Source organism: Xyrauchen texanus, chromosome 22, assembly GCF_025860055.1.
Source record: "Xyrauchen texanus isolate HMW12.3.18 chromosome 22, RBS_HiC_50CHRs, whole genome shotgun sequence".
In the NCBI taxonomy this organism is placed as follows: domain Eukaryota; kingdom Metazoa; phylum Chordata; class Actinopteri; order Cypriniformes; family Catostomidae; genus Xyrauchen; species Xyrauchen texanus.
In genome coordinates, this window is record NC_068297.1 from 12,157,837 (window position 1) to 12,173,192 (window position 15,356).

At 45.5% G+C, this 15,356-nt stretch overlaps 1 protein-coding gene across 1 annotated transcript in view; it reads right to left on the reverse strand.

The window, feature by feature from the left end:
* The window catches only part of LOC127662319 (VPS10 domain-containing receptor SorCS3-like), a 122,338-nt gene that overhangs the window by 47,307 nt on the left and 59,675 nt on the right, over nt 1–15,356 (reverse strand). Inside the window, exon 3 of the mRNA XM_052153447.1 lies at nt 13,449–13,516. Coding sequence (XP_052009407.1) covers nt 13,449–13,516 — 68 coding nt within the window. The remainder of the gene's footprint in view (nt 1–13,448; nt 13,517–15,356) is intronic.

Consider the following 15,356-nt stretch of genomic DNA (forward strand, 5'->3'; position numbering starts at 1 on the left):
GGTTTTCTGCCTTGGGTCCCACTCTAGGTGCGTCTTGTTGTCGCAGGCTGCTAACGACAGACGCCTCCCTGATGGGCGGGGTAGCGGCCTTAAGTGGTCGTCCAGCTTAAGGGGATAGGAGGGTCGTCAGCTCGGTTGTCACAGTCACTGTCTCGGGTTGATGGCTGTATTTCTGGCCCTGAAATACCTCCTCCTGAGGCTGCCATGTCTTGGTAAATCTGCTCCCATATACAATGCAGCGGTAGCGGTGGATTAGCGGTGGACAATGCAGCGGTAGCCTCTTATATAAATCATCAAGGAGACCCATGTTCTTGTCAGCTGTATTTCTGACACATTGGGTTCTCCTTAGGGCCCAGGGCAAGCTCCTGTCACTCAGGTCAGTTATATCCCTGGATGCCCGTATATGGGAGCAGATTTATGGTCCAGACAGAAAATACCAACGGGAGAGTTAAGAACTCCACCCTAAGGTAGTAGTTGCCCAGAGTTCGCCAGCAAGGGTTTTTGCCTCTTACTGATAGCACCGCGCTGGCCGAACAGGGCTTGGTTCTCGGAGCTAATCTGTTCTCTCGATGGCTCGCCTTTGGCGATGCCGAACTGGAAGGATCTTCTGTCTCAGGCACAGGGCAATATTTCATCCCTGCCCCAAATTGTGGAATCTTTCATGTTTGGCCCCTAAGGGTACCATCTGAGGAACACAGGGCTCTCTCCTGAGGTTATCGAGACCTTTTTAAATGCCGGGCTTTTTCCACTTGGAACAAGTTTGGGTGAGATCTTAGGGCAGAAGAGGACCTCTTCGCCTCTATGAATAGTGCAATGTCTCCTCTACTTCTCCCTGAAAGTCAGGGCAGCAGTTCTTCACTTTGAAGCCGTGACCGGGTTGTCACTTTGGGTGAGGGACCTTACTGCCCGGGCCTACGAGGCGCGTGGTCAAGCTTCGCCAGTAGGTTTTAGGGCGCACTCTTCCAGAGGGCTCTCCTCCTCTAAAGCCTTGGCTAGAGGTCTCCCTCTGCAGCAAGTTTGTGGTGCAGCAGGTTGGTCCTCTCTGCGCACATTCATTAAACTTTTATAGTTTGGATGTTCTTGCCACTCTTGGCTCTTACGCCCTTGAGTTGACACCGAACAAGTTTGTGGTGTGGCAGGTTGGCACTCTCCGCACACACTAATCACATTTTATGGGCCCATGCCTAAACAAGTTTGTGATGCGGCAGGCTGGTCCTCTCCGCTCACATTCATCAGTTTTTATGACAAGTTTGTGTTGCGATAGGGTTCTCTTCGCACACATTCATCGAACTTTATTGGTTAGATGCTTTGCTACTCTGGGCTCTTATGCCCTTGAGTCGACATCTCAACTCATGCCTGAACAAGTTTGTGATGCGGCAGGCTGGTCCTCTCCGCTCACATTCATCAGTTTTTATGACAAGTTTGTGCTGCGATAGGGTTCTCTTCGCACACATTCATCGAACTTTGTGGGTTAGATGCTTTGCTACTCTGGGCTCTTATGCCCTTGAGTCGACATCTCAGCTCATGCCTGAACAAGTTTGTGATGCGGCAGACTGGTCCTCTCCGCACACATTCATCAAAAAATTAATGGTTTAGATGTTTATGCTACTCCGGGCTCTTATGCCCTTGAGTCGACATCTCAAGCTCATGTCTGAGACCTCTCGCATTTTTGTGAGTACACTGCACAACCGTAGGGGTCTGGACAGCCCCAAGTGCGGCGGCGTGAGTATTGCGTTCCATTTATAGCCTGGCCTCAGGTGCATCTAATGATTACATCAGCCGAGGCTATAAATTCCGGTCAATGTTCATTGACGTGTTCCACACATTATTCAGCTCGGCTCACAGCGAAAGCTGTTCCCCGTAGCGCTTAGCAGCGCAACATCTCGTTCCGCCTTTTTCAGGGAACATGGGTTACACATGTAACCCGAGACGTTTGCAGTGATGGCATGTTGATAAAGGATGATGTCATTTAACATTGCTCTAGACTGAACAATTCATATCTCCCAAAAACATATCACATGTTTTGTCCTCATTATTCTTTTCATTAAAATGGACAAATGTCCATCTAAAATTTTGATTCACACAAATTATATTGATGATGACAATTAGTTTTAAAAGAACAATAGTGTTTTTGCTTGCATGTTTGTGGTTAAAATGACTCTTATTTAATTGAATTCCCATTCTTATGTTTGTTATATACAGAGGTTTAAGGGTTGTTTGTTTTAACTGTTGAAAAATAATAATAATAATAAAAAAATAATATATATATACACTCACCTAAAGGATTATTAGGAACACCTGTTCAATTTCTCATTAATGCAATTATCTAATCAACCAATCACATGGCAGTTGCTTCAATGCATTTAGGGGTGTGGTCCTGGTCAAGACAATCTCCTGAACTCCAAACTGAATGTCAGAATGGGAAAGAAAGGTGATTTAAGCAATTTTGAGCGTGGCATGGTTGTTGGTGCCAGACGGGCCGGTCTGAGTATTTCACAATCTGCTCAGTTACTGGGATTTTCACGCACAACCATTTCTAGGGTTTACAAAGAATGGTGTGAAAAGGAAAAACATCCAGTATGCGGCAGTCCTGTGGGCTGAAAATGCCTTGTTGATTCTAGAGGTCAGAGGAGAATGGGCCGACTGATTCAAGCTGATAGAAGAGCAACTTTGCCTGAAATAACCACTTGTTACAACCGAGGTATGCAGCAAAGCATTTGTGAAGCCACAACACGCACAACCTTGAGGCGGATGGGCTACAACAGCAGAAGACCCCACCGGGTACCACTCATCTCCACTACAAATAGGAAAAAGAGGCTACAATTTGCAAGAGCTCACCAAAATTGGACAGTTGAAGACTGGAAAAATGTTGCCTGGTCTGATGAGTCTCGATTTCTGTTGAGACATTCAGATGGTAGAGTCAGAATTTGGCATAAACAGAATGAGAACATGGATCCATCATGCCTTGTTACCACTGTGTAGGCTGCTGGTGGTGGTGCAATGGTGTGGGGGATGTTTTCTTGGCACAATTTTTGGCCCCTTAGTGCCAATTGGGCATCGTTTAAATGCCACGGCCTACCTGAGCATTGTTTCTGACCATGTCCATCCCTTTATGGCCACCATGTACCCATCCTCTGATGGCTACTTCCAGCAGGATAATGCACCATGTCACAAAGCTCGAATCATTTCAAATTGGTTTCTTGAACATGACAATGAGTTCACTGTACTAAAATGGCCCCCACAGTCACCAGATCTCAACCCAATAGAGCATCTTTGGGATGTGGTGGAATGGGAGCTTCGTGCCCTGGATGTGCATCCCACAAATCTCCATCAACTGCAAGATGCTATCCTATCAATATGGGCCAACATTTCCAAAGAATGCTTTCAGCACCTTGTTGAATCAATGCCACGTAGAATTAAGGCAGTTCTGAAGGCAAAAGGGGGTCAAACACAGCATTAGTATGGTGTTCCTAATAATCCTTTAGGTGAGTATATATATATATATATATATATATATATATATATATATATATATATATATATATATATATATATATATATATATATATTTTTTTTTTTATTATTTAATTTTATTTAAATATCACTATATTTAATCAGACTTAATTATTTCAGTGTAGGCAAAAAGAAGACAGGGAGAGATTGTATTATTATTATTTTCTTTTTACATAGTTTTATGTTCTGTTGTAAAAGTTTGCTTTCATTCACAACATGTTTTCCATTCCCTCACAACAGCTTTGTTAACCATGGTGTAAAAGGATCAATGGAAAGGAGGAGGCGAGAACCGGCTTGACAATATAAATAATAGTTTAATGATAAACTTAAAAGACAACATAAACACACACATGACAGACATGTCCTTAAACGATCTCTCTCTACCGCACGATCCTCTGCAGTCGACCTTTATCCCTCACGGAGGCATAATTAGCCTTATACGGGACCGGGTGTGTAGGATCACGACCCGGCCCCGCCCTCCGCACTGCCATATTTCTCCCTCGTTCTCTCAGACTGGGGAGCCCCCGGCCTGACTTACATCACTCCCCCCCCCCTTTCCCTGGGGGAGGGCGTGCTTTACGTCTAGTCTGCCGGCAGGTCATCCCCATCTACCTGGACGAGGGAGGGGACAAGGGGAGGGAAACAGAAATAATTAAAATGGGGGGTGTACTTCCTGTAACAGTGTAGTACCCCCAAAAAAACTGTAAAATTTCAAAGAGGGAAAAGGCCAACACAGAGCGACAGTGAGAGAGAGAGATGAGTGAGAGATGAAAAAAAAAAAAACAGTTCTCCGATACGCCGCGGCTTGTTCCTCGGCCACTCCTCCACCCTCTATCGGATGACAGCCGCGCCTCTCCGGGCGGATCAGAGGCAGTCCTCCAGCCCCTGGCGGACGGAATGCCCCGCCGCGTTCTCAGGGAACAGAAGGGGTCTCCCCCGCCCCGGCAGCGGTTCTCTTGCTCCAGGCGGTCGGCAGTGAGCCCCTCCTCCTTCCCGGGCTTCGGCACCAGTGTAAAAGGATCAATGGAAAGGAGGAGGCAAGAACCGGCTTTTCAATATAAATAATAGTTTAATGATAAACTTAAAAGACAACATAAACACACACATGACGGACATGTCCATAAACTATCTCTCTCTCCTGCACGATCCTCTGCAGTCAACCTTTATCCCTCACGGAGGCATAATTAGCCTAATACGGGACCGGGTGTGTAGGATCACGACCCGGCCACACCCTCCGCCCTGCCACACATAGTTTTACTACAGTAACCATAGTTAAAATATGGTATTTGCAGTAAAATCCCAATAACCACAAAATTTACCATGGTTTTACAACAGTAACTCTACTGTCCATTTACCACTCCTACAAACCATGACAGTCATATTGAAACCATTGTTATAATTAAGGAAAACCAAAACTATTGTCAAAAAATTCTAATTCATCCCCCAAAAGAAAAGTAACTAAGTTGTACTATAGTAACACCATGGTTACTTTGTGGTACAAGTCTTTTTTTGTGGTAATAACCATGGTTTTAAAAATATACTGTATAAAAACCTAAATATATCAAACATATGTTCCCCTTCTGTCACTCACTCGATGTTGTGTCAAATGTAGTGACACAAGGGGTCTTTCTTGACAGCCTCGCATACCTCTGAACTTGAGAAAATAATTTGCATGTCCCGCCCCCGGACATACGGGAATAAATGGAAGCGGGTGTGCGTCTGTAAGTCAGATTCTTTCTTCGGAGCCTAGTGGCTGTGCAGCAGCAAGCTGAATCTCACTACTGTTCCACTCATCTCTGTTGTCGAAAGCACTGCTGTTGGATCTACAGTGCATCACCAGTGGCTTTCTCTCTCTCTACACGCTGTGTAGTCCACGCCCCTGGGTGCTCCAACACTGTTCCTCCTAAATGAGTTTTGTTTTCTCTAAAAGAGTTTACACAAAGAGCAATACACAAGCAGGAGTTGGACGTCCTTTTCAGGACGCGTCTTTTTAAAGATGACCTTCTGCCTCTGTGTAGTTCCTGGATGCGGTTGATACCTCTCCAAGACTGACTGTCATAGACGCTGCCTCATGTGCCTGGGTAGCGATCACACTGAGGCAGCATTTGTGGATGGTTCATGTACTCACTGCGAGAACATGACCATGGCAGTATTGCGGTCATTTCTTAAGTTAAAAGCCACTTCAGCCACCCCAGTGTCACTCCTTCTTCCCATGGGATTGAGGACGACCTGGCTGGTGATGGAGGTGATTTGGGGACACTGGGTAAATCCCCACAAACCACCCTCCCCGCGGCACGCTCGCTTGCTTCCGTCCAGGCTAGAGGTGAGTGCAGCTCGCCTCACGGCCAGCCTGCATTCTCCCTCGAGCCCACCGAACTGGATGACGTTCAGGCGTCTGACGCAGAGGACTTGACTGGGCTGCCACCTTCTGGTCAGCCCGCCCAGTTTGAGGCCGACGCGCAGATGGCCAACTTGCTTTCCCGGGCTGCTGTGAGCGTAGGATTGGACTGGACCTTCCGTCCTCCCCACAGCCTTCACGGTTTGACGATTGGTACCTCGGGTCAGGGCGCTGCTCCCAACCATGCTCCCTCCTGTACCTTTCTTCCCGGAAGTGCATGACGAGCTGACAAGTTCGTGGAGGGCACCTTTCACTGCCCGGAACCAACCCCTTCACTCGTCCGCCCTGAGAACACCACCTGGCGAGATTGCACAAAACTCCCCTCCATGGCCTGTAGGATGACGTTGTCGCTGACTTCGAAAGCTTACAGCGCCACCGGACAGGCCGCCTCCGCCCTGCATGCCATGGCACTCCTACAGGTCCACCAAGCCGAGGCACTCAAAGAACTGCACATGGGTAGTTCCAACCCCGATGTTCTACATGAACTGCGCTCTGCCACCGACCTCGCTCTCAGAGGCACTCGGGCAGGCGTCGCCACCCTCGTAGTCCAGGAACGCCACCTCTGGCTGAATATGGTCGAGATGTGCGACATTGACAAGGCACGCTTTCTCAACGCCCCCGTCTCCCAGCTTTGCCTCTTCGGCAACACCGTCGATGGCTTCGCCCAGCAGTTTTCGGTGGTAAAAAGGCAGACAGAGGCTATGTCTCACATCATGCAGCAGCGCACCCCGTGCTCCGTCTGCCTGCCTCGGGCATCCCCCTATGGCCAAACAACAGGCAGCTCTGCCTCAACCCTGGCCAAGCTCTAAGCCCCATCTTCGAGCGCCCCGCAGGCGGCATACGCCCCACGTTAACAGTCAGATGTTTGCTCCAGAGCTGGTACCAAGACCACTCCGTCCCCCAGTGGAGGGCTGGGAGGAAAATCCTTGTTTTAATTTGCCGCACCCCCTTCGGGCTGTGGTACCCACATTCTAAATAAAAGAGCGATTTCCTCACTCCCTAGGTCATCCAGCTGGTGCGTGCCATTCTCAAGGCACTCCGGCTCCAAAATCCTACAGTTCCAGTTCCGTGGACACAGTCACCTCACCTCCGGACCAGCAACTGCCCAGCCCCTGCAAGCCAGCGCTGACGAGTTCTGAAGATGCCTTTCCAGGACCTCTTCCTCAGTCTCTAACCTGCCCCCTGCTGGGTGTGTGGAGCACCCAAGCCTCGGGACGCGCTTTTGCCCCCCGATGCACTAGTACCTGATCCACCCCTGCCGCGAAGCCCCACCCAGTAGGTTGAAAACAATTGTCCCTCTAGTGCACTTCGTGCAGAGTCTGGATGCATGAATTTCGCTGTCCAACCCGTCACGTTGGTTGACCAGGACCATCCGACTCGGCTACGTGATTCAATTTCGCCAGGCTGCCTCCTCATTTCAGCGGTATTCACTCCACCTCGATGCGAGGTAAGAACTCCAGCACCTTATGTGCAGAGATTACAACCCTGTACTCAAGGACACGATAGAGTCTGCCCCCTCAAGCCGAGATGAAGAAGGGTTTCTACAGCCCTTACTTCATCATACCCAAAAAGGGTATTGATTGGCGGTGGGTTGTGGCCAATCTTGAACTTGCGAGTTCTCAATCGGGCTTTGCACAAACTCCCATTCAAAATGCTCACGCAGAAACAGATTCTGACCTGCGTTCACCAATAAGATTGGTTTGCAGCGGTAGAACTGAAGGACACATACTTCCACGTCTCCATCTTGCCTCAACACCGACCCTTCTTACGGTTCACATTCGACAGCCAGGCGTATCAGTACATAGTCTTCCCCATCATCCTGTCCCTGTCCCCTCATGTCTTCACGAAGGTCACAGAGGCAGCCCTTGCCCCGCTACGGAAAGTGGGCATCCGCTTACTCAACTAACTCGACGACTGGCTCATCCTAGCTCAATCTCAAGAGTTATTATGCGCTCACAGGGACCAGGTGCTCCGGCACCTTAGCCGTCTAGGGCTTCAGGTCAACTGGGAAAAGAGCAAGCTCGTCCTGTTTCAGAGCATCTCTTTTCTCGGCATGGAGTTAGACTCAGCCTCAATTACAGTATGCCTCACGAACGAGCGTGCGCAGTCAGTGCTCAGGTGGCTCATTCTCTTCGAGCGAAAACGATCGTCCCTCTTGTGCCCCTTGCTCGGTTCCTCTAAAACAATTCCAGAGGCTCCTGGGGATATGGCGTTCTCGGACGCGCCGCTCGGGTTGATGCATATGAAACCGCTTCAGCACTGGCTTCAGACTTGAGTCCCAAGATGAGCATGGTGCCACAGCACATACCGTGTGTTAATAACCCCTTCCTGCCGTCAGACTTTCAACCCTTGGACAGACCTCTGCGGACTGGAGTCCCCCTAAAACAGGTGTCCAGATGTGTCATGGTCACCACAGATGCCTCTCAGCTGGGTTGGGGCACCGTGTGCAATGGGCACACAGCCACTGGCTGCGTTGGCACATCAACTACCTAGAGTTGCTGGCTATATTCCTTGCCCTGCAGAGGTTTCTCTCGTCAAACCTCCACGTCTGGCCCCTGGATGGGATGCGGAAGATCTGAGTGACCAACCACCTGCGGACGTAGACATGATCAACCAAGCCAGAGCTCCCTCTACCAGGCAGCTTTATGCCTTAAAGTGGCACTTTTCGCAAATTGGTGTTCTTCCCGGTCTGAAGACACGCAGAGATGCACAGTTCGGTCAGTGCTTTCATTCCCACAAGAGAGGTTGGAGGGGAGGCTGTCCCCCTCCACCTTGAAGGTGTACGTAGCCACTATCGCGGTCCACCCTTACGCAGTGGACGGCAAGTCCCTGGGTAAGCACAACTTGATTTTCAGGTTCCTTAGTGGCGCCCGGAGGCTGAACCCACCCCAGCCAAGCCTGTTCCCCTCCTGGGATCTCTCAGTGATCCTCTCGGTCCTTCAGAGACCCCCCTTCGAACCGCTTGACTCAGTTGAGCTCAAGGCCCTCTCCTTGAAGACAGCTCTCCTGATAGTGCTCGCTTCCATCAAGAGGGTTGGGGACTTGCAAGCGTTCTCTGTCAGCAACACTTGCCTGGAGTTCGGTCCGGCAGATACTCATATCATCCTAAGACCGTGACCGGGCTACGTGCCCAAGGTTCCTATGACCCCCTTCAGGGACCAGGTCGTGAACCTGCAAGCACTGCCCAGGGAGGAAACAGACCCAGTCTTTTCGTTGCTGTGTCCGGTACGTGCTTTGCGTATCTATTTGGACCGCATGCAGAGCTTTAGAAGTTCTGAGCAGCTCTTTGTCTGCTTTGGCGGATGGCGGAAAGGGAACACCATCTCCAAACAGAGGTTAGCTCCCTGGGTCGCTAGCTCTCTGGTCTACCAGACACAGGCCATGCCTGCCCCCTTCTGGGTTCGAGCACACTCTACGAGAAGTGTGGTATCCTCGTGGGCACTGGCCAATGGCACCTTCCTAGCAGACATATGCAGAGCAGCGGGCTGGGCAACACCCAACACCTTTGCGATATTCTACAATCTCAGGGTTGAGTCGGTCTTGTCCCATGTTTTGTCAGGTCTGAGCCGGTAGAACTCGGTAATACAGAACAGCCGACTGGGTGTTTTCGCTTGCAGCTAGTGCCCTTCACCAAGATGATCCAGTGCACTTTTACTCCCAGGCTAGCCACTAAACTCTCACTTCCTGTATGTTCTTCCTCCCTAGCCTTCTGCCCTGCTAATTCAGCAGAGGAATTTGCGACCAGACCCACTACGAGCCGCAAGTGCTCTGTACTGGGGTAGGGCTCCACAGGCTTAATTCTCTCTTCAGGCAACTCCCTGTTATGTATTTTCCATGGTACGGTCCCCCTGTTGGCGGACCCGCGTCTCCCTTAGGCAGTCTCTCTCCCTGGTTGCTGTTTGTAGAGCTCCTCCCTCATCAGGTAGGACCTAGCACTGCGCCACTCCCACGTGTGGCTTGACAACCTATGTGGTGTATTGGGCACATATCACCTCCCCCTATTCTGGACTTTTCCCCCTTAAAGAATAGGATCAGGAAAGACTGCCTTCCCCGACGCATTTCATAGCGTTAAGATAGCCCCAGCCTAGCCGCGGCTGGCTGGCCGGCTGGCTTGCTCCCATGATGGTCATTTAGCACCTGTTCCCCCCTCAGGGGTGCTGGGAACCTATGGTCTGTATATGACACCTTTTTCTGGGGGCATTGGGGAGGGTTACGTGTGGCCGATACTGTTGCTTCTAGCATGCAGCAGACTGCTTGCACCTGTGTCAGCAGTTCACATAACATGGCCTAGTGCATGGCACTTTGAAATGGGACCCCTTGTGTCACTACATTCGACACAACGTCGAGAGAGTGACATAAGGGGTACATCATGGTTACTGTTGTAATCTCCATTCTCTGTGGAGGAAACGATACATTGTGTCCCCTTTGTCACAACACTAGACCTACCACTGTGATATGCTGTTGTTCTGTAATTGGAAACTTGTTCTCGGCTTCTCAGTGCAAAAATCTGACTGACAGATGCACACCCGCTTCCCTTTATACCCGTATGTCCGGGGTGGACCATGCAAATTCTGCCTGCCATTTTCTCATTGATCTTTTCTCAAGTTCAGAGGTATGCAAGGCTCTCAAGAAAGACCCCTTGTGTCACTACATTCGACATAATGTCTCGTTCCCTCCATCAGGGAACGGAGGTTACAACAGTATCCATGCTGGTTTTACCACAAATGTCATGTTTAAAATAGAATTACTATATAGCAACCATGATAATTTTGTGATTACAATGGCTTTACTAAAAGTACCATACTATGTTAAAACCATGGTCAATTTTTATTCAGTGATAGATTATTGCAAAGCAATGCAAATGTTTGGAGTGGGGAAACTAAACATATTTTGAGGAAACACAAGCTATTATGAGGGAACGCAAAACCATTTCAGAAAATACATTTTCTCCCTGTCCTCGAAGAGGCTCTGTACATATCAGACACATATGAGTTTCTTTCTTCTGTGGAAAACAACACATGTTATGCAAAATGTTCACACTGCATACAATAAAGCAAAGTGACACAGCAAAGTAAAAAGCACCATAAAAGTAATCCCCATGAATCCTGCAGCATATAAACCACATCTTCTGAAACCATATTACAGCTTTGTGTGAGAAACAGACCGAAATTTAAGCAGTGATTCACAAAACATATTCCCCTTTGCCGTAGATCCTATATCTGATTTACACATGCATTTATGCTTTATATGGAAGCAGTTTGAACATTCTTCAAAATTCCTTCTATTGTGTTGCGTTACTGAAAGATAGGGGTTTGGAAAGATAGGGGTTTGGAATGACACAAGGTTGAATAAATCAACACAAAATTATTAAGAAGGTGATTCTTTTAAAAGGAGACATCAGAATTATATTTATGATAAAATAACATTGATTGATTAAACTTAAATGAAACCCTAATCATTTTAGTTCCATTTAAAAAAGAATACTAATTCCATATCTATGAAACCCCAAGTTGGAAACTGAGGTCTTAACTTCACAGGACTGAAAGGTACTGTATAGAACCATGAAAGCAGGAGCATACTAGTTCACTGGGAACCAGTTAGTCAATTAAAACTTTATTAGGGTCTTTAAATTTAATTAAATGTATTTTAATCAGAATGAGTTGTTGATTTGACTGGGAGCCAGTGTAATAGATAAAATAGTTTGGAAATGCACAAGTCAGAAGCCAAAAATTAAGCCACAAAATTCTGTGTTCAGTTGAACACAGAATTTTCTAAAAGTCCCTCTCAAACTGCCAGAGAGAACTGCACTGCAGCAGTCTAAATCAGAAGTTAAAAAAGAATAACAAAGCAAGAGGAGGTTCACAGCAACTTGTAAAAAGCTTGAAAAAAGTGTTTTGTGGATACTGAAGGTTTATAAATGAGAAAATGATTGTTCTCTGATGTGAGCTCAAAATTAATGGGGATTTTTATTTTTTTTTTTTTTTTAAACAAGGTGACAGAATGTACAGTCAGTGTTTTCTTTCTCTTGGTATGAGCCTGGCTTGCAAAGCAACCTTGCAATTCTTTTCTTTCATTGTCTATGCTCTATTAGAGAGAGAGAGAGAGCGAGAGAGAGAGAGAGAGAGAGAGAGAGAGAGAGAGAGAGAGAGAGAGAGTCAGGTCAAGGTACAGCATGTCCCAGGAGCAGACAGAGATTAAGTACTTCACCCAGGCATCAGCCATGGTCAGTGAAAGTGCTTCAGAGCAGAATTTCATACCTGGTTTAGCTATTCATAGACCATTGTTGTTGCCACTAGCTAATGTAAGATTGTGTGTTTACTTATCTGATTTGTAACAGGTTAGAAGTGTAATACTAATATTGGGAGAGCAGTGCAGAAGTAGCTAAGAACTGGTAACAGGGAATTTTAGTTAATTTTGCAAGAAGGCTAGCTTTTATATCCCAATCATTTTATATGCAATGTTATAAAAATGTCTCTGTGCTTTCATTACAAGCTATTGAGAGAAAAAAAAGGAAAGGGTTTAACACACTCCCTTGAGGTACACCAAACTTTAACTTGGTGTAGGCCAGGGGATTCTGTACTTTCGTATATTTTGAAGATGTTTAACAGGGGGCATTTTCAGAAAGATCCTAACTTTAGAATCCAATTTTATCTGCTTGATTACCATGGCAATATCAGTTAGGGTCTAATTTAGAACAAAAACTATTACAGATGAACATTTCCTAAGTGCGTTATCTTATCTTAACTACAGATAGGTAAAGAGAAGCATCCTAACTTGCCAAAAATGACTGACATCCTATCTGAAATCTTTTTAAAAGCTAACAGTTACAGTCACATTACAATATCATGTATCATAACTACAGCACTGTCTGAGGAAGGCACAACACTTATTAGTGTTACAAAATGAAGAACAGAGATGTTTGATGGTGGAAAAACTTTTGGAAAACCCAGATGACGTGCTGCACTTTGATGACAAAACACTGATAAATAATTACAGACTCCCACAAAAAATGATACTCCCACAAAATATGAAAAACTTTTATTTCTGCAGCCTTGAAATTAAAAGTGTGTTGATTTTGTTTCTCCATTTTCATTTATCTAATGCTTAATCACAGCAGCCGTTTGTGTGTCATTTGTTGCTTGGTAACAGACATGAGAGTTAATTATCAAATCTGATGGGGCGGATTAGGATTTCCTATTAAGATACTATTTTGTAAAATAATATAAGAATCCTCCCCGCGACCCTGTACACAGGATAAGCGGTTGACGATGGATGGATGGATGGAATATAAGAATCCTCCCCGCGACCCTGTACACAGGATAAGCAGTTGACGATGGATGGATGGATGGATGAATATAAGAATCCTAAATCAAGGTTAAGATTTGCTTCTGTAATATGAATTAGTGAAAAATCCTAACTTACCAGATCAGATCTTAACTTAAGACTTAATAATAATTTAGACTTAATACGCCCCCAGAGGAGCACCAGGGCATGGATGCCCAAAGTGAATAATGTGTTCCTGTGCAAGTGGGTTTACCTCCAGAGTGAACTCTCTGTCACAGTTCCGAGGTTAAAGTCGAATAATTTAGTCAGAATCAGGATCACCTGAAAGGAAAACATAAAGGCATTTAAAAAAACACCAAGCAATCTTAATTTACACATTTCCTCAGCTACAATGCTCTTAATGTGGAACACTAAATGATCCAATGTCTGTCATGCAGCCTCACAGTGATGGATGAAAGTAAATATCAGGTGTGAATTTTATTATATGGAGATGACAGCAGAATAAGAAGCAATGCACTCAGAGCCAGGACAGCCTGATAGAGGTAATGATGATCTGAGGGAAAACAATGCTGTACACACATTTGCAAAAACATGAACACGCTCAAGCTGTCAAATGTCACGCTGAAACGTGGCAGGTAAAATGCTCCGCTCTTTCCACCTGACAAAACATTCAGAGCACACACTCATAAACAAAAGTGAACAAATGAGCATCTGCCTTTACACAGTGAAACTTTACCACCAAGAAAAAAAGGAAAATCAGAAAAAGAGAAAGGGATAGAGAGAGAGAGAGAGAGAGAGAGAGAGAGAGAGAGAGAGAGAGAGAGAGAGAGAGACTAGCCATAAGGAAGATGAACACTTTGAATCAAAATCCGACAGTGAGTGGTCCCTTTGCGTCCGTGTCTGTGAGAGAACACATCTTCTCTATCACGTCCACACACTAATGAATATTAGTCTAAAAGGTCCAATATTTCATTTCACACTTCATGATTATTCTCTAATGAGAGTTCAGTCAACAGGAGTATTGTCATTAACCTAAAAGAAAATCAAGCAATAATTCACAAGATAAAAGAAGCCGCAAATGCAGCTGTAATGGGAAAACCTATTAGTAACCAGTTAACTATGTCTTAACATGCACCAGTATACTGGGACCTGTGTTTTTGCAATATTCACTCTTTTCATCACCCCATCTATGACAAGACAACTTCATATCAGGTTAATTAACCAATCAAAAAAGGACAAGCTATTAGCATATCCAAATACAGCATACCTGATAGGGCAGGACCCCAGTCAAACTCACTCTTAAAACGCAAAGGGAGGGAGGGAGAGAAAGACCAGTGTCCATAGGGCTGAAAATGAATGTTAATATCAAAGTTGAGGTATTCATTGTCTGTATCTATAAGGTCAATAATATGCACAGGGATGTTATGCAGATTTAATTACATTTGCATATGAATGGTAGGTTTGATCAATTCATGTTCAGGCTTAGATCAGATTCAGTTTAAACACGAATGACATACTGTCATATTATAGTCCATTCACTGAAGTCGCTTAAAAGTCTTTACTTTTCCAACCTCAAATACATGAAACAACTTTACCATTACATACATATTTTTGTTCCTTTACGTTTTGTTCTCTCTGAAATAAATGTTTTAATACATGTGAAACATGTCAACATTGTTAAAGATTCAACGTTCCTGAATATCTTTCCTAGCTGTGCTGACATGTCATGAAATTCTAATTAACCATTAAACCTTACAACTGATGTGTCCATTTCCATAATTCCCCTATCTATTTCATTACTTTATTATATTTACTGAAATATGCAACTGCAGCTAACAGTGCTATGTATGGCCTTCATTTAGTTGTGCTCCATGAGATATCATGGAAACAACTTTGCTCACTTGACAGTGACAACAAGTGGAATCAATAACAATAACCGCAGTAAGAACAGATCTGACATAATAGATGCTTTTTCAAGGAGGATGGCAATGCTTTTTATAGCACTTGCTATTGTAAAAAATGAAATGGCAAGATATCACTTTAGGTACTCTTGTTTTTCAAAGACATGTGTAGTAGGAGTGTGTAAGTGTTTACTCTATTTGTGTATACTTATTTTAATATATAAAATGTCAATGTCAGAAGGAAATCCTTTTTTAAAATG